The 25399-nt window shown below is 39.9% G+C and overlaps 1 protein-coding gene across 4 annotated transcripts in view; it reads left to right on the top strand.

Annotated features, from left to right (window-relative positions):
* Positions 1 to 25399, top strand: part of mxi1 (max interactor 1, dimerization protein) — a 50553-nt gene that overhangs the window by 7422 nt on the left and 17732 nt on the right. For all 4 annotated transcript variants that reach the window (XR_011882762.1, XR_011882761.1, XM_072239846.1 and 1 more), the window contains exon 3: positions 3675 to 3704. Coding sequence is in view for 2 of the 4 variants with exons in the window: in XM_072239846.1 (XP_072095947.1) it covers positions 3675 to 3704 (30 nt within the window). In the remaining 2 variants the exon portion in view is untranslated. The remainder of the gene's footprint in view (positions 1 to 3674; positions 3705 to 25399) is intronic.

The raw sequence follows: 25399 nt of genomic DNA, 5'->3' as shown, positions 1-25399 counted from the left end.
TAAATGAGGAGCCCACTAGTCACTGGCAACCAACCAGATCATTTTATTTCCAGTCTCTGCTTCCTGTCAATTAGCTGATGTTCTAACCACGCCAGTAACTTTCCTTATTGTCATGGAGTTCTGAGGCTCTTGTAACTTCTTTCTGCTGACAGCAATGAGAAGAGAACCTGTCCTTGTGGTGATGGATGCTGCATTCCTGCAACAACACTTCCAATAGATGTTCTCAATGGTGGAGAGTGCTTTTCTGATTGAAACATATAAGATTATTAAGGGATTGGATACACTAGAGGCAGGAAACATGTTCCCAATGTTGGGGGAGTCCAGAACCAGAGGCCACAGTTTAAGAATAAGGGGTAGACCATTTAGAACGGAGTTGAGGAAAAACTTTTTCACACAGAGGGTTGTGGTTCTGTGGAATGCTCTGCCTCAGAAAGCAGTGGAGGCCAGTTCTCTGGATTCTTTCAAGAAAGAGTTAGATAGAGCTCTTAAAGATAGCGGAGTGAAGGGATATGGGGAGAAGGCAGGAAAAGGGTACTGATTGTGGATGATCAGCCACGATCACAGTGAATGATGGTGCTGGCTCGAAGGGCTGAATGGCCTACACCTGCACCGATGTCTATTTACCTGTGATGGACTGGGCTATGTCCACTACTTTTTGTAGGATTTCGATTCAAAGGGATTGATGTTTCCATACCAGGCTGTGATGCACTCCACCACACATCCATAGAAGTTTGTCAAAGTTTTTGATGTCATACTGATTTTATGCAAACTCCTAAGGAAGTGGAAGCTCTGCCATGCTTTCTTTGTAATTGTATTTGTGTGCTGGGCCCAGAACATGTCCTCTGAAATAATAACAGGAATTTAAAGTTGCTGACCTTTTCTGCCTCTGATCCTCCAATGAAGACTGGGTCATGGACCTCTAGTTTCCTTCTCCTGCAGTCAATAATCAGCTCTTTGGTCTTGCTGACATTGAGTAAGAGGTTGTTGTTGTGGTACCAATCAGCCAGATTTTCATTTTGTTTCCTATATATGGATATGCTGATCCATCACCACCTTTGATTTGGCCTACGGCAGTTGTGTCATCAGCAAACTTGAATATGGCATTGGAGTTGTGCTTAGTCACACAATCATAAGTGTAAGTGAGCAGAGCAGGGCTCTAAGCACACAGACTTGTGGTACACCTGTGCTGATGGAGATTGTGGGGGAAATGTTGTTGCCAATCTGAACTGACTGGGGTCCACAAATGAGGAAATTGAGGACCCATTTGCACACCAAAGTGTTGGAGCTTATTGATTAATTTTGGGAGGATGATGCTATTGAATGCTGAGCTGTAGTTGATAAACAGCATCCTGATGTATGCACCTTTGCTATCCCTATGTTCCAGGGTTGAGTGAAAAGCCAATGAGATGGTCTCTGCTATGGACCTGTTGCTCTGGTTATGCTCCGTATGGGGCCGGCATTTAATGACAATCTATAATTGTCCTTTAAAAATAGCTATCAGCTGCCTTCTTGAGCCATCAGAATCCTTTTGGTGAAGGTACTCTCACGCCTTAGATTGCAAGGAATTCCAGAATTTTGACACAGCAGCATTAGAGGAAGAGGCAAGTGTTAACAAATCAGGCCAGTGTGTAGTTTGGATAGACCTTCAGGTGGTTTTGTTCCAATGTACCAATTACCCTCCTCTTTTTAGGTGATAGAGATTGAGTTCAGGAGACACTGTCAAAGAAGCATTGGTGAATTGGAATTGAACAGGCTGCAATTGTCAGTTCTAACCTCAAGATAAAAAGAAAATCATTAAAGAAAGAGTTGAACTTAATTGATCTTGGAAGCTATCCTAAAGATAATTTGCGGGAATGTCCCAACATTGAGTGATCTTGAGGATCCTCCTATGTGCTAGTTCTTTTTTTTTGTAGTTTTTTTTATTGAAGTTCATCATCAAACAAACATTTCCATTGATGCATTTCAGATATTGTACATATATATCATATACTCATATATGCCACAAATCTCCACATAATATTTATTTGAGGTATTCACTTATAGAAAAGAGAGGAAAGAAAGAACAAGCAAAAGGAGAAAACTATGTACAAGTAGGGAGTGATTTTGTTTTACAACATATTCATTGATTTGTGAGAATAAAATCAGGCCTATGAGGTGTTATGTAGTTAAACCATTTTCCCCGGTATAAATCAAATTGTTCTGACTCCAAGCAGTTGTGTTCCATTAACTTCACTTTTACCAGAGTTGTTTAAGGTTACATTCAATCAAAACCTGCTTTGATGTTGAGGTAACACACAAGCTGATGGAGGCATCATATAGAGGGAAAAAGGCAATCAACCTTTCAAGCTGAGAATCTTCATTTGGAAAGAGCTACTGACTTGCTGAGTTCCTCCAGTGTTTTGCGTGTTGCTGCAGATTCTGGATTCTGCGGTCTTTTCTTGTTTCTATTTTGATACCGAAAAAGTTGTACTTTACCTTTTGCCTGAAATTCAGCCCTTCATTTCATGCGATACAATGTTATGACATAGAACTAGAGTTGCCTTGTTTTTGTTATTGTTCTAGAACGCCTTGGATGATCATGTTAAATTCACATTCATATGCAAAAATGTTTTCAATACGAAGCCGCTCCCACTCCAGCCAAGAGTTTTTTTTCTACAATTTTCCTGTATGGGAGTTTGGCGTTCAGATACTTTTAGCAATTTTGTCAATTATATGCTTCTTAAAAATGAATGATATAATTTGCATTAGATCCTAACCATGGGCATGAAGTTGGCTTCTACGGATGTACTGTGGAGAGCATTCTAACTGGCTGCATTACCTTCTGGTATTGGTGGGGGTTGGGGGGGAGGTTACTGCACAGGATAAAAATAAGTTGCAGAAACTTGTAAACTTGGTCAACTCCATGGGCACTAGGCTCCCCAGTATTAGCGTATCTTCAAAGAGCGATGCCTCAAAAAGGTACATCTATCATTAAGGGCCCCCAGCCTCCAAGACCCAGGACATGCCCTCTTCTCATTACTACCATCAGGGAGGAGGTATAGGAGCCTGAAGGCACACACTCAATGATTCAGGAATAGCTTCTTTCCCTCTGTCATCAGATTTATGGATGTACATTAAACCCATGAACACTACCTCCCTACTTTTTTTTCACTACTTATTTAACATAACTTTTTAATACATATCTATTATTATATTTGTTATAATTCACAGCTTTTATTATTATGTATTTCAATGTACTGCTGCTGCATAACAATGAATTTCATGACATATGCTGATGATGTTAAACCTGATTCTGAGAAAGTCCCAGATTTGGATTGTACTGAGGAAGTTGAATTGAGCTCAACTCACGCACTCTGCTTGTCCTTAGCATCTGTGGTTTAAGAATAGATGTAAAAACAATTGGAATTCCTGTCTCATGCTGCAAAGTTGTGTATGTATATAAAAAATAGATGAAGACAGGATGAGGCTCAGTAGTGACTTCTCTGATAACCATGTGTCCTGTTGATATTTAAATTTTTAATTGTATGACCAAAATGCACAAATCAACATCTTTTTTGGAGTGGAGATGGTTGGAATAGCAGTAAAATCAGATTAGTTAAATTCAAATAACAATTTACGATCTAAATGATGTGTTCAAAAGCTTTTAAAGTAACTGCTAAATTTATGTCTTGCAGATCTACACACAATGAATTAGAAAAGAACCGGTAAGTCACTGACAAATAGGATGTCATTCAGTCACGTCATCTGGTAATTGGAGTAAAAATCTTATTTTTTACTTATAGAACTGAACCAAAGATTTTGATGTTTATAATAAAGAAGGTGGTTAGCAAATTGACCAGGGATTGAACTTCAAGAAAAACTATAAACCTCTCTTACACATCAGCAACATGTTTCCAAAATGCAAGTAGATGTGTGACCTATTGGAACAAGAGAATCTGAATGCAGAGTACTTGTCTCTTTTTTTCTCTCTCCTGACATGCTGAACTCTGATTGGATCACATGCTGGTGTTGTTGCTAAGGTGTCAGGTTACTGAGGCACTGCTGGCGAGCTCATTTATGAAGTCGAAATAAAACCTTCACAGTCACATCATTCCAGAAGCAAAAAAGTTATTTATTCTAGAGCAGCCATTCATGTCCTCCAACTTTTCATTGAATTGGTAAAACTAAACCGGTGCAGAACATTGCAGTGTTCTGGAAACCTCAGGGGAAAAAATAAATTTTAGTAAGTGTGTTTTAATTGTCTAGTAGCAATATAAGCACCATAAGAGGAAATTTTCATTCAATAAATCTGTTACTTGCATTATACTGTGAATCTAAGCTTCTTTCACTATCCATCAGTGAAAAATAATTTGCTGTTTTAGTGAACTTTTTGCAGTGATTGCATTATTTGCTTCTTTTGTAGTCATATTTAGTAATATTATTAAGTGTTAAAATTTTCTCTGTTGGAAATTCTGTAAATTGGTGCAAAGAACGACTACCAATTTGAGTATTAGCTCTTGATGCCCATTGATTTGTTATACCAGAACTACTTGATGTCATACTTGGTTCATTGTTCCTTCATGTCAAGGATTTATATTCTCATCTAGCCATTGGAATTCAACAATTTGGTGCACACGTGATGATTCAATGGCCTAATATATTGCTTCAAACCAGAAGTTTCCCTGTTTTTTGTTCTTGCAAGGTTTGCTTGATCATGTTAACATGACATTTGCTTAGGTCATGAGGTCTGGAGCTGAATAGTCCTCAACAAAGCAAATAAGCACTGGTGACTAAATAAAAGCAAAAATGCTAGAAGCACTGAGCAAGCTGGCCATCATTTCTGGGAAGAGAAACAGTTAATGCTTTCGTGCTGAACTCCTCTTCAGAACTAGGAAAAACAAAAAAAAATAATTTGTTCTTATCAGCAGAAAGAGTGGAGCTCAGATGGTTGAAACAAAGGAAATATCTCTGATAGGTTGAGACTAATAGTTAAATATAGCAGTTTAGTGGCCAAATCAAATTATACTTTTTTGAATGAATAATGTATTGCTAATTGCAGGGCTGTGGGACGTAATTCGCAGTTCAGACTATGCAATTAGAAAGAGAAAAACTGAACCAAAATTATGTCAGGCAGAATTGACTAATTCGAATATGGCCAAGAAGGAAGAGTGAGTTCTCTAAGGTTGGTGAGTTCATTATTCCTAAAGTTGGAGCATTTAATATTGAACCCTGGAGACCTCTGAAGCAAACTTCCACTGTCATCAATTTGTCCTGTGATGGCTTCACTCAGTTATTGTATGGAACTTTGCCATTTAGCACACCTATAGCCCTATATTGTAGTTTATTACATTGGTGCCTTATTTAGGAATGCTTGTTTGTTGTTTTTTTTTTGCATTCCCCCTTTTGCATTCTTCATTGGCTTGACAGGAATGATAGAGTTAGGGATACAGTGGGCCATGAGGTCACAGATTGTGGTGGTGAGGTCAAAGTCAAATGGGTTTACCTCTCTTATAGTTTCTTTCACTACAGCTATATGAACCACTACAGTTTTGTACTTAAAGACTTGATAGGCTCAATGAGTGGTGCTACTACCAAAACACTCTGTGACATTACTACTCTCATTGCTTCTTTTAAGCATTGCTCAACTGGAGAAGCAGAAATTCATCAGCTGAGGGGAGATAGTAGGTGTAAATAAGAGGAGTAAATAAATGCTTGATCCATCTGTAGTTAATGTAGAGGACACCCAGCATACCTTTTGCCTGCTACCACTGTGCTACCATGTCTTGATTAGGCAGGGCATCGAGGGTTACAGGGAGAAGGCAAAAAAAAATGTGGCTGAGAGGGATAATAAATCAGCCGTGATTGAAGGGTGGAGTAGCCTCGATGGGCTGAATGACCTGAGCTGTTCCTATGTATAATAGTCTCTGGTGGGTTTGTCCTGCCTGTTCAATAAATTGTATCCAAGCAGTCTGGCATATATCTGTAAGGTAGGGTTCTGTGTGTACAATAATGCTAAATAGTTGCTTGACTAATCTGTGAGACATTCTTCCCAGTTTAGACACCAGTTTCTGGGCGTGTTGGTTTGGGATGGAAATGACTTTGCCATAGCTGAATTTAATGCACGGTCAGTTTTGGAAGGGTCTCTCCTACCAGTTTTGCTCTTTCATTGTTTCATCACAGCAATAATGGTAAAGCTAAGTGACTTCCTAATCAGAAGACCACAATCGGTGTGGATTGGTGATAACATATTCTCCTCGCTGACGATCAACACTGGTGCACCTCAGGGGTGTGTGCTTAGCCCACTGCTCTACTCTCTATATACCCACGACTGTGTGGTTAGGCACAGCTTAAATACCACCTATAAATTTGCTGACGATACAACCATTGTTGGTAGAATGTCAAGTGGTGACGAGAGGACGTTCAGGAGTGAGATATACCAACTAGTGGAGTGGTGCCACAGCAGCAACCTGGCACTTAACGTCAGTAAGATGAAAGGGCTGATTGTGGATTTCAGGAAGGGTAAGTCGAAAGAACACATACCAATCCTCATAGAGGGATCAGAAGTAGAGAGAGTGAGCAGTTTCAAGTTCCTGGGTGTCAAGATCTCTGAGGATCTAACCTGGTCCCAACATATCGATATAGTTATAAAGAAGGCAAGACAGCAGCTATACTTTATTAGGAGTTTGAAGAGATTTGGCATGTCAATAAATACACTCAAAAACTTCTATAGATGAATCATGGAGAGTATTCTGACAGGCTGCATATGGGGGTATTGGGTGCTACTGCACAGGACCAAAAGAAGCTGCAGAGTGTTGTAAATCTTGGGTACTAGCCTACAAAGTACCCAGGACATCTTCAGAGAGCAGTGTCTCAGAAAGGCAGTGTCCATTATTAAGGATCTTCAGTACCCAGGGCATGCCCTTTTCTCATTGTTACCATCAGGTAGGAGATACAGAACCCTGAAGGCACACACTCAGTGATTCAGGAACAGCTTCTTCCTGCCATCCGATTCCTAAGTGGACATTGAACCTTTGGACACTACTTCACTTTTTTAATATACAGTATTTCTGGTTTTTTGCACGTTCTATTCAATATATGCTGTAATTGATTTATTTTTATTTTATTTTTTTTTCTCTTCTGTATTATGTATTGCATTGAACTGCTGCTGCTAAGTTAACAACAAATTTCACGTCACGTGCCAGTGATAATAAACCTGATTCTGATTCTGACCTGCTAGGCCATTTCAGTGAGCATTTTAGAGTTAACTTCATAGATAGTATTTGGAGGCACTTACGGCCCAGATCATTTAATGACAGATTTACTTTTCCTGAAAAGCATTAGTGCCCCATATGGGTTTTTAAGACCAAATGGCTTCCCCATCCTGAAATTATGAACTAAATTTTGAACTCCTCAGACCTCAGAATTGTTATACCAAGCCTCTGTTATGCTATTGCCATACTCCATAGTTGAATGATCACAAGGTTATTTTGAACAAATTTTGGCTACCTTGATGGAAAATTATGGAACTAATCAGCTGTGCATCCCCTTCTCTCCCCCCTTCTCTCCCCCCTTCTCTCCCCCCTTCTCTCCCCCCTTCTCTCCCCCTTCTCTCCCCCCTCTCTCCCCCTCTCTCTCTAACCCTCTCTCTCTCCCCCCTCTCCCCATCCTCTCTCCCCTCTCTCCCTCTCCCTCCCCCCCCCTCCCCCTCCCCCTCCCCCTTTCCCTCACGTAGCTCCCCTGCTCTCTTGCAAGTACTGGTGCTGGAGACCTTGCTTACTGCCTCACTCCTGTTACCAGCTCCTGAACTCACTAGCATCGAGTAATACAACCCTATTTCCGGCTGTATTACTCTTTGTTTCTGTGAAAAGCATGTTCTTTAACACTGTAAGGGCTATTTACAGTTCAAACACCTAGGGCTCCACCATACTGAAAGCAAAGAACAGGAATGAACTCATAACGATAGATGCTATGAATACCCACATGAAAGAATACCTTGACTCAATTACTACTCTGTCCTTGACAAGAGTGCCCTTGACTTCACCCATAGCAACTTGTTCAGGCCAGCCTTATTGTCACTCTTGATTGATAAAGCCGTATTCTCAACCCAAGTGCAAAGCCATGGGAGTAGATGCTATTTCTGCTGATGCCCTGAAACTTGATGAAATCCACTATCTCAATGTACACATCTGGAAAGACATAGATATACCATGGACCAGAGGTGCCATAAGCATGGCATCTTCAAGGAGGCAAATATGATTGTGGTAACAACAGAGAGGTTACTCTACTGTCTGATACAGGGAAAGTTATTGCCCGGATTCTCCTCAATCATCACCTCCTAGTTTCCAAGGCTCTACTTCCCAAACACAGTGTGCATTTTGTCCATCAAGAGACACAATGACAATGAAATTTGTCACATGGCAGCTCCAAGGAAAATGCAGTGAGCAGCACCAGCTGGTATACAGGGTCTTTGACCATAAGACAGAGGAGCAGAATTAGGCCATTCAGCCCATTGGGTCTGCTCCGTCATTCCATCATGGCTAATATATTATCCCTCTCAGTCCCATTCTTTTGCCATCCCTCGTAATCCTTGATGTCTTTACTAATCAAGAACCTATCAACTTCCACTTTAAATATATCCAATGACTTAGCATCCACAGAATCTGTGGCAACAAATTCCACAGATTCACCACCCTCTGGCTAAATAAATTCCTCATCGTCTCTATTTTAAAGGGACATCCCTCTATTCTGAAGCTGTGTCCTCTGGTCCTAGACTTCCCCACTATAGGAAACATCCTCTTCATGTCCACTCTATCTAGGTCTTTTAATACTTGATTAGTTTCAATGAGATCTCCCTCTTGTTCTTCTGAACTCCCGCAAGTACAGGCCCAGAGCCATTGAGCTCTCCAAACACATTAACCCTTTCATTCCTGGGATCATTCTTGTGAATCTCCTCTCCATACTAGCTCATCTTTTCTTAGATAAGTGGCCCAAACCTGTTCACGATACTCCAAGTGCTTTCTGACCAATGCCCTTATAAAACCTCAGTGTTACATCCTTGCATTTACCATCTAGTCCTCTTAAAATGGTTTCTCAAACCTCTGAAGCCTTTGACTATAAGTCAGGAAGAACTGTGGAACAAATGTAGCTTCCCACAGAAGTTCATCACCAACCTACTTTCAAACCTGGGTACTAACCAATCAGTCTGCAGTAGAACCTTTCATCAGCAAAGACCTGTATCAAACAAAGCCATATCATTGCCCCAACAGTTTTCTCAACCTTCCTCACCTTAGTGTTGTACCTCATCTCCAACAAGGCTCCTAATGAGTTATCTTCATAACTAATGAGCTGCTCTTCAACTATATTTTGGAGTCAAGGTCACCCAAACCCAAACCTCGGGTATTAATACATTGTATGCTGATGGCTCTTCCATGTGTGCATGCTCAAATAATGAATTTCAAGATATGATGGAGGCACATGAAGCACTGAAAAGATAGATATTATACTTAACATCTGCAAGACCAAGTCTTCTATTAACCTGCCCCTGCTGCACCACACTGCCTCTACAATAAATGCTCACTGCAAAACTTGGAAGACACTCTATATCCTCTTAGTGAAGGCAGATATTGATTATAAACTTCACCAAAGCTTTCAATATTGTAACGTACCCTTTGGTCAGTTGATGACAAGGGTATTTGAATTTCCACATCTCAGCCCTGGCACAAATCTTGTAACTTAATGGCCTGCTATATGCTGTTGAAACCTACATCACAAACTAACAGGCATTTCAAGGCAGCAGAATGTACCACAAACATTATCTGGTCAAAATCCATTGGAGGTGCTGGAATTGGATATACTGTATTCACTAATTTTACTGACATTTAGACAGGTGCTTAAAAGGACAAAGCACACAAACCATATGCAGATAAATGGGATTAGTGTAGATGTGCATAAGGATTAGCATGGACATAGTGGGCTGAAAGGCCCATTTCTGTGCTGTACAATTCTATGTGATTCTATAACATTAGTTACAACATTGTTAGGAGTACTATATGCAAGTCTGATTGACGCAGTACAGGAAAGATGTGATTGCACTGGAGAACATGGAGAGGAGATGTACAGGATTGGAAAATGTTAGTTATGATGCTAGGATTATTTTCTTTGGAACAGAAGAGGCTAGGTAAATAGGAAATATGTAGGAAGATGGATTAGGAAGCGGGGTTGAGTATTTAAAGTAATTAGTAGATGAACTAAAGTGAGGAAAAGGAAAATATTTCTCACACAGAGGGTGGTTGGGGTCTGGAAATTGTTGTCTGATAGGGTGGTAGAGGGAGACAAAAACTCATAACATTTAGTACTTGAGTGTGTTATATGACCTGCAAGACTACAGAAATGCTGTGGGTAAGTTGTAGCGAACTGACCTTTTAAGCAGTTGCTACACTTTCAGTGAAGGTAGTTGCATACTGTTGAAGGGAAGGTAAATTTTGACTCCTGGCACAAAGGAAAGTGCAGATTCAAGAGACGCCTGATTCTTCGCTGGACACAATTGGCTGCAGTGTCATAAGAGACTGATAGATTTTTAGACACCAGGAGAATCAAGAGATAGAGGATTTGAGTGAGAAAGTGGAAATGTTGCTGATTTAGTCACGATCAAGTTTAATGCTGGAGCATCTTTGAAGAGCCACATGATCTTTTCCTACTTCTATGTTTTTTGTCCCAAGCTTGGGTTATATAAACATTAAGCACTTCATCAGATAACTATTATGGTGACAAGATGCATTTGGTCTGATTTGTACTTCAATTACACAACATATCTACATGGAGAAGTCTATAGTAGAGAGGTTAATTTGTATTGATACCATTCTATCAATTAGCAGTCTATGGGGAATCCCATATCAGTTTTTCCAATTGGAGAAAGCGGTAATATTTCTTTGGAAAGTGATTGATGAAGTGGTTCATTAACAGTTTTCTACAGGATGTGTGTATGTCTCACAGATTTTTACATCACAGCAGCAGATAATTTTTCAGAAGTCCTGCATACAAGTGGAAGGAGCTGCTGCTGAATACTAGCACTTGTTGAAAATTCTCATGATCTCAAACTGCCATTTGAAGGGCCATTGTGAAGCTTTGCACAGGTTGGGTGTACAATGGAATATTCTTGTATGTGTGCATCATACCATCTCTTCTTGCCAGAGTTGGCGATAAGGACCTGCTGACTTGAACAGTATTACCTCTGCTGCCAATAGAATTTCTATACAGAGGGTACTGGTGGTCACATAGAAGAGAGCAACTTCTGTATTAACTTCCTGGTTGAGGATGTCCATAAGGCCATAAGACAAAAGAGCAGAAGTCGACCATTCAGCCCATCGAGTCTGCTCCGCCATTTTATCATGAGCTGATCCATTCTCCCATTTAGTCCCACCTCCCTGCCTTCTTACCATAACCTTTGATGCCCTGGCTACTCAGATACCTATCAATCTCTGCCTTAAATACACCCAATGACTTGGCCTCCGCTGCCGCCCGTGGCAACAAATTCCATAGATTCACCACCCTCTGGCTAAAAAAATTTCTTCGCATCTCTGTTCTGAATGGGCGCCCTTCAATCTTTAAGTCATGTCCTCTCATACTAGACTCCCCCATCATGGGAAACAACTTTGCCACATCCACTCTGTCCATGCCTTTCAACATTCAAAATGTTTCTATGAGGTTCCCCCCTCATTCTTCTAAACTCCAAGGAGTACAGTCCAAGAGTGGACAAATGTTCCTCATATGTTAACCCTCTCATTCCCGGAATCATTCTAGTGAATCTTCTTTGTACCCTCTCCAACGTCAGCACATCCTTTCTTAAATAAGGAGACCAAAACTGCCCACAGTACTCCAAGTGAGGTCTCACCAGCGCCTTATAGAGCCTCAACATCACATCCCTGCTCCTATACTCTATTCCCCTAGAAATGAATGCCAACATTGCATTCTCCTTCTTCACCACCGACTCAACCTGGAGGTTAACCTTAGGGGTATCCTGCACATGTCATACAGTTCATCTAGATATTGATCTAGGAAGTTATGAAGGCAATGTTATATTCACCAAAAGAAGAACAAATTTGCCCAGGCTCATTAACAGTTTACTCTCAACTATCAGCAAAGTGATTAAATACATCACTGACATTGCTATCATGAAGCATGTCCTCTCCAAATAACCTGTTCAGCAGTCCCCAGTTTGGATATCACCAGGACCCCTCAGCTCCACAATTCCCACAAAGCTCTGAGATAATTATCACTTTGGACATAAGAATGCTGGATAATGGCACTTACAACAATAAAGTCCCTCAGATGCTGGTGGATAAACTGTCCTCGGTGGGTCTCAACACCCCTCTCTGCAACAGGATCTTGGACTTCTTGGTGGAAAAACCCCAGTCAGTCTGAGTTGACAGCAACATCTCAAGCTGCATCATGCTGAGCACTGGTGCCCCCAGGGTGGTGTGCTCAGTCCGCTGCTGTTCATGCTGCTGACTCTCAACTGTGGTGGCGGATTCAGCTCAAACCACATCCTCACGTTCGGTGATGCTACAACAGTGGTTGGCCTCCTCAGCAACAATGATGAGTCTTATATAGAGAGGAGGTAGAGAGGCTTGTCAAATGGTGTGAGAACAACAACCTAAGTCTCAACATGGAGAAGACAAAAGAGATGACTGTGGACTTCAAGAAGGCACAGGTTGATCACTCTCCATTGCACATCGATGACTCTGTGGTAGAGAAAGGAAAGATCACAAAATTCCTTGCTGTGCACATAATGGACGATATAACCTGCACCCACAACACCACTTCACCATTCAAGAAGGCACGGCAGCATCTACACTTTCTGAGGAGATTGAGGCATGCAAAGCTCCCCACCCCCATTCTAACAACTTTATACTGGAGTACCATCGAGACTGTGCTGTCTGTCTGCATCATTGTGTGGTAGAAACTGCAAGGCATTAGACCACAAGACCCTACAGAGGATAGTGAAAACCATCAAGAGGATCATCGGTCTCCCTCTCCCTCTCCCTCCCCTCCCCCCGCCATTTTTGTGCTGGGGGCAGCCTGCAAGTGTCACCATACATTACAGTGTCAACATGGCGTGCCCCCACCCCCCCATGTTCACAGAGCAGCAGCAAAAACAACAGAGCAACAGCAACAAAATAACAACATCAAAACAGCCCCATTACTCCTTCATACACCCATACATGCGGACAGTCCTCCAACCCAAGACAGGCTGTCTTCAGTCTCTAGCCTCCAGTGGAGTCACGGATTTGCAGAAATTGGGAAGATTAAATTTAACTAGTTAAATAATCTGGAGCCAATGCTCTTAGAACCACTATCAGTAATGACAGCTACCAAACTACTAGCTTATTGTGTAAAGAAAACAGTTAGTTCATTCATTCCCTTTAGTGAAGGAAATCTATTATTCTTACCTAGCCTGACCTATGTCACCTTCATGACAACTTGGTCGATTTGTACTCTCCTCTGTGGCCATTCAATTGCATGATACCAACAGGAAAAAAATGATAAAAAATAGCAAACCTTTTATTGAAATGGGCTTTGACTTAACAATAATGAGCCCAACTCATGCAACCCAGCAATGTCTTACTTTAAACCTATTGAGACATACCTGACATGAACAACATGCTGGCAGAGCAGGACATGAGTTCAATCCTAACCTCACTGCAGTTTGTGCTGAATTTGCATGTGCACTCAGTGATTATGTGGTTCTTCCCTTAACTCATTAATATGCAGGTAGTTAAAGGGCTTCTGTAGTTTTTTTCTTGGATGTTAGTGTACATTAGCATCAGGTTAAGGAGGAATTGACAGCATAAATGAAGGAGAATAACATACAAGGGTGTAGAAAAATAGGGTGTAGAAAAATAAGGTGAGAGGAAAGGGGAAATCAGACTAACCATATTGCTCCTCTGCAGCTAATGTAAACCCAATGGGCCAAATGATCTCCTTCTGGATAATTAAAAAAGAGATAAAAATTGGACAGCTGTCCTATAGAGTAGTCACTCAACGGTCTGACATAACAATTATCATTGTGCAAACATTATGGCTGTGGAACTGGAAGAGATTATAGTGATAGCGAAAGGTGATGCCAAGGGTTGATATTCAAACACTACAGCACATTACTAACTTGATTAATGTTCATGTCTCAGTTGATCTTGCTCTGTGATTATAATGCAGTGGCTGCTGATTTTGGGAATAAACAGGTTTTGTCAATGGCTTGCTGGCTCATTTTACAGCCTTTTCAATTCCATAAGCCATAAAACATAGGAGCAAAATTAGGCCATTTGGCCCATTGAGTCTGCTCTGCCATTCAATCATGGCTGATCCTTTTTTTCCTCTCCTCAGTTCCACTTCCTGGCCTTCTCCCCATAACCTGTGATCCCATGTCCAATGAAGAACTTGTCAATCTCAGCCTTAAATACACCCAATGACTTGGCTTCCACAGCTGCTGTGGCAACAAATTTCACAAATTCACCACCTTCTGGCTAAAGAAATTTCTCTACATCTCTCATTTAAATGGATGTTCCCCTATCTGAGGCTGTGCCCTCTTGTCCTAGACTCTCCACTATGAGAAACATCCTTTCCACACCTACGCAAAAGGTTTCAGTGAGATCTCCCTCTCATCCTTCTAAATTCCAGTGAGTACAGACCCAGAGTAGTCAAACATTCCTCATATGATAACCCCTTCATTCCTGGAATCATCCTTGTGAACCTCTTCTAAGCCCTCTCCAATGCCAGCTTTTTTTTTAGATGAGGAGACCAAAACTATTCACAGTACTCGAGGTGAGGCTTCACTAGTGCCGTATAAAGCCTCAGCATGACATCCTTGCTTTTGACCTCTTGAAATGAATGCTAACATTGGGATTTGCCTTCCTCACCACTGACTCTACCTGCAAGTTAACCTTTAGGGTGTTCTTCACAAGGATTCCCAAATCCCTTTGCATTTCAGATATTTGGATTTTTCTTCCCATTTAGAAAATAGTCTGCACATTTATTTCTACTAAGAAGTGCATGGCCATGCATTTTCCAACGTTGTATTTCATTTGCCACTCTCTTGCCCATTCTCCTAATCTGTCTAAGTCCTTCAACAGCCTACCTGTTTCCTTAACGCTACCTGCCCCTCCACCAATCTTCGTATCATTTGCAAACTTGGCAACAAAGCTATCTATTCCATCATCTAAATTCTTGATATACAGCATAAAAAGAAGTGGTCCCAATACCGACCCTTGCAGAACATCACTATGACTAATTACTGTGTTTGTACATTTAGAGGAGACATAACGTAAAGATTTTTACTCCTCATGTATGTGAAGGATGTAAGAAATAAAGCCTTTGTCCTATCTTGTCCTGTGTCACCAAGTACTCTATAACGTTATTCGTAACAATTGACTCCAACATCTTTCCAACCATTGAGGTCAGTAATTTCTAACTGGTCTATAACTTCCTTTCTTCTGACTTCCTCCTTTTTTAAAAAGTAGAGTAATATTTGCAATTTTCCATGATTTTTGAAAGATCATTACTATTGCCTCCACATTCTCTACCTCTACCTCAGCAGAATTCTAGGGTGCAGTTCATCTGGTTTGGGTGACTTATGTACCCTTAGGTCTCTCGCTTTTTGAGTACCTTCTCCCTTGCAATAGTAATTTCACTCACTTTTGTTCCTTCACACCCTTCAACATCTGTCACACCGTTAATGTCTTCCACAGTGAAGACTGATGCAAAATACTTATTTAGTTCATCTGCCATCTCCTTGTCCCCGTTATTGTTTCGGCGGCCTCAGTTTCTAGTGCTCCTGTATCCACTCTCATCTGTTATTTTTTTACATACTTGAAAAAGCGTTTACTATCTGTTTTGATATTGTTTGCTAGCTTGCTTTTATATTTCATCTTTTCTCTCCTAATGATTCTTTTAGTTATGCTCTGTAGGGTTTTAAAAGCTTCTCAATCCTCTATCTTCCTGCTAATTTTTGCTTTGTTGTATGCCCTCCTTTTTGCTTTTACATTAGCTTTGACATCCCTTATCAGCCACGGTTGTACTATTTTGCCACTTGAGCATTTCTTCATTTTTGGAATACATCTATCCTGCACCTTCCTCATTTTTCCCAGAAACTCATGCCATTGCTGCTCTGCTGTCATCCCTGACAGCATCTCCTTCCATTTTACTTTGACCAACTCCTCTTTCATACCACTGTAATTTCCTTTACTCCACTGAAATACTGCCACATCAGATTTTACTTTCTCCCTATCAAATTTCAAGTTGAACTCAATCATATTGTGATTATTGCCTCCTAAGTGTTCCTATACCTTGAGCTCAATAATCGCCTCCAGTTCATTACAATACACCCAATCCAGTATAGCTGATCCCCTAGTAGGTTCAACAACAAACTGCTCTGAAAAGCCATCTCGTAGGCATTCAACAAACTCACTTTCTTGAGATCCATTACCAACCTGATTTTCCCAGTCTACCTGCATGTAAAAATCTCCCATGAATGACTGTCATAGCCTTGCCCTTTGACACACCTTTTCTATTTCCCATTGTAATCTGTGGTCCACATCTCAGCTATTTTTTGGTGGGCCTGTATATAATGCCATCAAGGTCCTTTTACACGTGCAGTTCTGAATTCATCCCACAAGGAATCAACATCTTCTGATCCTATGTCACATCTTTCTACTGATTTGATGCTAGTCTTTACCAGCAGAGCCAAGCCACCCCATCTGCCTACCTTCCTATCCCTCCCATAGAATGTGCAACTTTGGACATTCAGCTCCCAACTACAACCATCTTTTAGCCACGATTCAGTGATGGCCACGACATCATACCTGACAATCTGTAATAATGCAACAAGATCAGTCACCTTATTTCTTGTACACTGTGCATTGAGATACAACACTGTGAGTACTGCACTTGATGCCCTTTTTGATTCTGTATCCCTAATATACTGATACTCACTCTGCTGGATGCAATTTTGTTCTTTCATCTGCCTGCCCTTCCTGACAGGCTGACTGCACACTATCTTTGCCTTTTTTACCATCACTCCTATCTTGAGTCACTTCGCTCCGGTTCCCACTCACTTGCCAAATTAGTTTAAACCCTCCTCAACAGCTTTAACAAACCTAAATTCTTTTCAGTTTATCTAATCTTTCAGTCTTTAGGAGTATCTACAATTTCTTATGGGCTTTAGTCTGCTTGTTGTGTCTAGAAATGCTCACAGGTCTTTAAGTTTGATTTCTATGCAATATTTCTCTCCCATTATCACCTGCCTTGGGAGCCATCTTTTAGTGAGAACAGCTATTGATCATGAAATTCACCATTGCCTTCAGTGTGCCAGCACCAACTTTGGCTAGATGAGGAAAAGAGTACTTGAAGATGGGTACCCCAGATCCAATACTGAGTTCACAGACTACTGGACAACAGCAAATTTTGCCTCTAATATGTGCCTGAGACATGGACTGCCTATGTTAGACACCTCAAAGCATTAGTGCTATCGCCTCAAAACTCACCAAATTTCTGACAAAATGTGCAATTTAAAATCATTGTCCTTTCCCTGACCAATAGTTCCAGTACTGAAGCTAATTGAACAGGGCCTACTCCCATTTGCATAAGCAGGACAGCACTGTGAGAATCATATTTTTTGATTTTTTTCAAGTGCTGTCAATACCATACAGCTGTCATTGCTGCGGGAAAAGTTCTGTTGAACGCAGGTTAGTACTTCCATTGAATCCTGGATAATGGACTACCTGACTGGCAGATCACAGTTTGTGCAGCTTCAGAGCTGTGCGTCAGACATGGCTATAAGCAGCATTGGGGACCCACGGAGGACTGTATTGGTTCCCTTCCTGTTTATCCTGTAAACCTCAGACTTTAGGTACAACACTGAGTCATGTCATCTGCAGAAATTCTCTGAGACTCAGCAATAGTTGGGTGTGTAAATCCAGGGTCCTGGTGGGGGACTTTGTCAAATGGTGCAAGCTGAGTCATCTGCAGCTCGACATCAGTAAAACAAAGGAGATGGTGATAGACTTTAGGAAGACTAATCCTGCATTGCTCCCTGTTACTATTGATGGTGAGACATGGATGTGGTGAGGACCTACAAGTAGCTGGAGATGCACCTGAATGACAGACTTGAGTGGAGCACCAACACAGAGACTGGGTACAAGAAGGACCAGAGTCACCTCTACTTCTGAGGAGACTGAGGTTCTTTGGAGTAGGCAGGCTTCTCCTTCACATGTTCTACTAGTCAGTTGTTGCCAGCACAATTTTCTATATAGTGGAGTGCTGGGGCAATGGCATCCACATGGGTGATGCCAACCGGCTCAATAAACTGATTAGAGAGACTGGCTCTGTTATAGGAGTCAAACTGGACACACTGGAGGCTGTGGTAGAACAAAGGACCCTACGGAAAATCCTGGTAATTCTGCACAATGATTCTCACCCTCTATATCCTACCTTGGCTGAACAGAGGAGCAATTTTAGTAACAGACTAAGACAACTGCGCTGCTCCAAAGAGCGGTATATGAGATCATTCTTGCTCTCAGCTATTGGCCTCTATAATGGGTCAACCTATAGCAGGGGAAGTAGTGGCTCCCTCCTGTTTAACTATTTGAGGTAACTTACTTTTTATTCTTTCTTACTTCTGTTCTAATATTTGTATATCAGTGCACTTGTAATGCTACTGTAACATTGTAATTTTCTTTGGGATCAATAAAGTATCTATCTGCACAGAGAACAAAAGCCTACTTGAGAAAATAAGTACAACACTCCACCTAATCCCTAGCCCATGGTGATTTAAAATGGAAAACGGGCATTTGGGATGGTACTGAGTACCTTGGGTTGTTGTCATGAGCTTGGGAGAGCCTAAGCAAAGAAAGTGGAAAAAGCATATTACCTTCTGTACTTATCCATTCACCTGCCACATTAAGCTGTTCTGTTTCACTTGTGACAGAGTCTGTGGACCCCATATTGGGCTCATCAGGAACTTCAGAACCCACAGAACTGGAGTGGAAGCTTTGACCCTGACGGGCAGTTTAACAAGATGATTACTTCCATACAAAGTTGTGTGATTACATGTTGATAATGAAAAATTGGGGATATTTCCATTTGAATCTGTCTGAAGTTCCCTTGTGGAACCTTTGATTTTGTTTTCTAGCCTATTTGCTATCCTTAGACCCTTCTAGGAGGGTGACTGAATATTAGGAGTGCTCCCAGAATAAACTAGTCATCATCATAGAATCACAGCCATTCAGCCCAACTTGTTCATACTGACCAGTTGGCATCTTTCTGTATGAGCCTATCCCACAGCCCAAACTAGTGGTTAATTTTTCAGAGCAGGAAATCTTATGCTTCTACCCCTGAATGGGAACTGTACAAATACCTCAGCTATCTCTAAGAAATATTTCCTTAGACTTGGCCACTAACTGAAAGCTACAGGTTTTAGTGAGCATTGTATTCAAATAGATAAAATATTTTTTTTTGTTCAATGGTTATCTTTCTTGGGTTAGGAAGGCATATTAGTTCAGGATATGGATTTGCATTGTTTGAACATTTGGTAATACTAATTGAATAACTGGCTCAAAATATATGAAGTCTATAAGCCCCTCAGGCTTTCTTTCACAGTCTTAGTGCTTTTAAAATTCAATCTTGGCATCATATTTACCTTATTACCTGATTCATCATAACCTTGTTTCACTTACAAGCTTTGGTCCTCCACCTTGGTTTCTAAATTTATAAGATGAATGACAATAAAGTGAGAGCTAAGACCAGGATTTATAGAGTTATTTGGAAGTAACCTTGTTCTACAGCACTTCTCATCAATTAGATAAGAGTATCTTGATATTTGATTTCCTTATGAATTCCTATTGATGATGCCTTGTGCCTACATTAGTAAACATTGTGATAAACATATGACAGCAGTAATACCTATTTTCAAACACAGGCTGCCACAGGATGCTTTGTTGAAGAATTTGACATTGTGGTGTGGAGGGTGAGGGCACTTGATTGGGCTGCTCAGATGAGAATGAAATGCATCATGGCTTCTTCTGTTGGATTGCTAGCATGGTTGAGAATTATATTTTTTTCATTTTTGGGTTCTGGTCATTACTGTGAAGTCCAACATATACCCTTGACAAGGTGGTAATAAGGCAATGTGAATCACTGTTGTGATATCAGAAAAGGAGTTCCAGTATTTAGACCCACCTGCAGTAAGCAAATATCTGCCCTTGACTAATGTTACATTAATTATATGAAAATGCTGCGATTTTATGTAACAAAATAGGTGCCTGTTAGCTTTTGAGGATGTTTATTTTAATACTGCCAAATGCAATTATAATAGACAGAAATTGTTGGGGTGGCCAAGATTATTGGAACAAAATGTAATTATCTGAACTTGCAGTAGAATGGAACCGTAACATGATTTTTTTCCAACAGAAATATAATGGGAATGCAAGAATTTTCATTACCAGAGATGTGCGTTATTGACAAGTGTTGAAAATATATGGAGTTTGTAAGCTTCTACTTCTGATTGCTACCCACTCAGTTCTTAGGTGATATCAGTTCACCTAAGCAGTGATTTTCCCAATTATATGATATAAAATCAACATACAGAGATCAAGCAAGTGTTCAGAAGAAGATCAGATAGACAAAGTGTTTGAATGTTACTAGTTTCAATATCTTGGATTGAATTACTACATTCAGGATAACAAGTTAAGAGTAAAAAAGGGAGGAAAAATGTAATGGTATTTGATTTTAAGGGTAATTATTTATTTTAAAATGTAATTATTTTAAAGGTTTGCAGTTGTTCTCAAAGTTATTTTGAAGTCTTCATTCTAAATGAGGCACGGAGAAAGGAATGACTAAACAGCTCTCTTTGTACAGTTATTTACGGGATGCGGCCTTTGCAGTGTAAACAACAATCTACATAGTATATATCACTTCCTTTTTTAAATTTTAAAGTGAGTTTTTTGGTGGGTCAGAACAACAGTTTTTAATACATACTGTCAGTTTCATGCATTGAGTTTCTCCAGAGGCCATGAAATCAGTATATTAAACGTTCTGCAATGCTGTATCTTAATAAGTGTGATTTTGTATTTATTTTTCAGTATATTCTAGTTTAGCATTAAAATTATGATTGCATGCTACTTGTTTAGTTTAGCAATTCATTTTTCATTACAAGTTAGTTTGCAGTTGTATTATTGTATTTTATATAACCTTATAGTCCAGTTTTATTAACGAATTGCAAATCCACGTGTTCTGTTACAATAAAGAATAAAGACACATTAGACCTCCATTCATTGAATTTGTTAACTAAAATGTAATTAACGGATCCTCTCAAGTTGGCAGCCCGTTACCAGTGTGCTTTTGCAAAGGTTGGTGCTTGAACCCCTCTCCTCATAATCCAGAATGAAATGTAGTATTTCCAAGTTTGCCAAGTTTGTTTGCCAGTTATTCTTTTGTTCAAATAATTTTTTTCAGATGGAGCAATTTTATAGAACAATACTGATACTGTCTTGATTATTTTTAGCATTACTGGGAGAATCCACAAGTCATACTGTACACACCATTTTTTATTATCTGTTGGTACGGAATCTGGGGAAGCCAAGAAGGCAGCACCCAGATGTTTAGGTTGAGGCTCATCTTATTTGGTGTTACTGGGAAGAGCAAAATATTTTAAACATGCTGAAGATGCTGGAAATCCAAAGTAACACACACAAGATGCTGGAGGATCTCAGCAGGTCAGGCAGCATCCATGGAAATGAATACTGTTTGAGCTGCAGATACCACGTGGTGTATACAGGTGTTCCCCACTTTTCGAACGTTCGCTTTACGAAACCTCGCTGTTACGAAAGACCTACATTAGTTACCTGTTGTCACGAACAGAAGGTGTTTTCACTGTTACGAAAAAAGTCAGCGCGCGCCCTGAGCAGCCAAGCTTGTCCCCCGGAGCTGCATTCTAGCCGGCATTGCTTAAACAGGTGCCTGAGAGCATCTGTGCATTATGTCGATTTATTTTGAGCGTCTGTTAGCAAGATGAGTTCTAAGGTATCAGAAGAGCCTAGAAGAGCTCATAAAGGTGTTACACTTAGCATAAAACTAGACATAATTAAGTATTTTGATCGTGGTGAACGAAGTAAGGACAAAGTGAGTTTGGCTTGTGGAAGTTGACGAAGTTGATGTTGAAGAGGTTTTGGCATCCCATGACCAAGAACTGATAGATGAAAAGCTGATGCAATTGGAAGAGGAAAGGATAACAATTGAAACCAAATGCAGTAGCGAACAGACTGAAAGTGAAGTCGTCCAGGAACTGAATGTGAAGCAACTGTGTGAGATTTTCGCTGCAATGATAAAGTACGACTTTAATTTTGAAGCGGTACGTAGGTTTAGGGCATATTTGCAAGATGGTTTGAGTGCTTACAAAGAACTGTATGATAGAAAAATGCGTGAGGCTAAGCAGTCAAACATACTGTTGTTTTTCAAGCCTTCCTCATTAGCCACAGCAGATGACGAACCTTACGTTCTTAAGTTTGGCCGGCCCAGGGGCTATCACCCCCTATATTTAGCTGCTAGCCGAAGCAAGAGTTACACTTTAAAAGTGAAGTTTGATCTTTCCCAGCTGAAGCATGTTTGAGTTCACCTTTTTGAGTCTGGCATGTTGAGTTTGATACTTAGAAGTTTTACATGTGATGTTACAAAAGACCGCTGTTGTAAAACCATGCATGGAACTGAACTAGAATATTTTCACCTACGTGAAACAATAAAGCAGAAGTACCTGGAGTGGAGTTGGCATGTGGTGGAAAAGGTCTTTCTAAAGCTTAAAGACATTCCACAAGAAATTAAAAGGCACTGGTTTTTTTAAGAGATGGAGATGATAGAATGTAATGATTTTTAAAAAATAATTTGGGCAGTCCACTTCACGATATATAGTGCAATCATTATTAACCTTTTTTTATATAAGAGCAATATTTTAAATAGGCGGTGTTAAAGGTCCGATTAACTGTTCAATATGTCAAAGCTGACGTATGCTAGCACTGCATTTACGGCTACAGTTGAATGTCATAAACTAATCTATCATACTAATTCTATTAGCATTAAAAATGAAAGGTTGTGATTACTACAATAGAATATTCTAAGACTTAGAAACAGCACTAACTAGGTTTGACACTGAACACCAGGTGAACAAATGCTCGATTAAAGAGGTTTAAAGAAGTAACTTAAGGAAAAAATATGGAGTTTTAGTGAGAAAGTTCTAGAGCTGAAAGGATAGTTACCAGTGACAGAGGAATTAAAATCAGGGATATGAGAAATGTTACAATGAAAGAGCCGCATAAAGATCTAGGAACTGGAAGAAGTTGCAGAGGTGGAAATACTTGAAAGTGACGAAATGGATTTTAAAGCTGAGGCATTGTTGTAATGAGACAGTCTGATATATAAATAAGACTTGGAGTGAGTTTAGATATAGGCAGCAACAGTTTGATTGTGAACAGTTTTGTAAGGTAAAAGGTAAGAAATTGATAAAGTATTTTAATCCAGGGACCTAGGATTCACAAATGGGATCTTGACAGCAGAAAAGGTTAAGCAGAAATAGAACTGGGTTATTTGTTTCAGGAGTGGAAATGGACAATTTCAGTCAGACATAAATTAGTAAATGAAAATTTAACTGTCGGACACAGCAGCAGCACTGTAAAGACTCTAGCTCATTTCCTTGGATGGGAATGGTAACCAGGGAATCATGTTTGTGACAGGAACCAAAACAGTTGCCCTCGGCCTTTCCCAAGAGGGCCATGAACAGATCTTTTGAGGAATAAAAAGTTTTGGCATGGGAACTGAAGATGTTGCAGGTGATCCTGGAAAAATTCAATAAGGAGAAATGAAATCAAACGAGGAGTAGCTCCAGCTGGACAATGGGGTTGCACGTTTGGAGAAGTACATAGTGATCAACTCAATACTACAGTTTGTGATTTTAATAAGGGTTGTTTCATTACTATGACGGGGCAGATGCAAACAATTAGTGGCAAGGAGACAAGTCCAACAATTTTATGAATACCTTTATTGACATTAGGCTTCAGTATTAAATTAACAATTTATAATTGTGTTTTTGGTACTTAAACTCATGCTTCAGAACTATCCATTCAGGCTACTGGATTAATAGTTCAATAGGATAATATTACACTACCATTCCTTTCGTGCAATATAATAACTGCATAAAATGGCTCATAGCAATTTAAGTATGACAAGAATGTCTTGGTATACAGACTAACTTCTTGTATGTTAGTCCTGACGAAGGGTCTGGGCCTGAAATGTCGACTGTACTTCTTCCTATAGATGCTGCCTGGCCTGCTGCGTTCCACCAGTATTTTGTGTGTGTTTCTTGTATGGTGATCTATTTGATTTTTATGCTTTAGTATTTAAAGAAGAATTTAGTGTCCTCCATGCTCTTGGTAATAACTGTCTTAGTAACTTCCTCCCATGTTGTTTCCCATCAGTGGCAGCTGTGCCTTTAGCTGCTGCTTTAGATTTCTTTTTCTAAACTTCTGTATGCCTATCTCTTTCTTTAGCAAAACTCTTAAAAGCTCTTTGATCATCACTCCTAATATCTTCCCTTTGACAATTTGAGATATTTTTCTACATTTAAGGACTCTAGGAAATAATAAGCTGTTGATTTATTAATGTCAAAGTGAGTTAAATGTACTTCTCATTTCTTGTATCTAGTCTGTTCTACATTGCATGATATTTTATCCTTGTTTCACTCCTCTCTTGTCCTGTAAAGAGAATCATCTCTTCCTAACCTCTGCACATGATGCTTTAAAGTATCTGTTGTGACTCCCTTCAGTTTTATCCATCTAATGTGAAGAATCAACCAGCACTTCATTGCAGATCTCGGCACTCCATAGCATAAGTTACTTCATGCTATGTTTTAAATTAAATTTAGTTAAATTCAGCAATGTTTAGTTTTCTTTGTTTCGTTTTTAAGTGTTTTTGCAGTAAATCCCTAAAGGTAAAATTTGCATGAGAACATTGCAAATTTTTGTTAAAATTAAAAGTGGTGAAATTCACTGCATCTTGTGTGTTGTAAAAATGTATATTCTGTTGTACAATTTTTGTCCTACCTTTGACTATAATAAGCTGAAAAATGTATTTATTTTAATTCCCCTCTCCACAAACTGTGCTCCCACAATGAAATATCTGTGTATTGTATTTCTGAATGCAATATTTGAAGTCTTTCAGCCTACCAAGTCAGTGCCTGCTCTTTTAGCAATTCCATCAATGCTGTTTCTCCTGCCTATTACTCATTTTCTTTAACAACTCCCTAATTTTCTCATTGCTCACTATACTGGGAATAATTAGCCAAACAACTAGCACATCTTTACGATGTGGGAGGAAACTAAGAACCGGC

Source organism: Mobula birostris, chromosome 21 (genome assembly GCF_030028105.1).
Source record: "Mobula birostris isolate sMobBir1 chromosome 21, sMobBir1.hap1, whole genome shotgun sequence".
NCBI lineage: Eukaryota > Metazoa > Chordata > Chondrichthyes > Myliobatiformes > Myliobatidae > Mobula > Mobula birostris.
The sequence above is the reverse complement of the archived record's forward strand: the minus strand, read 5'-3'. Positions and strand labels throughout refer to the sequence as shown.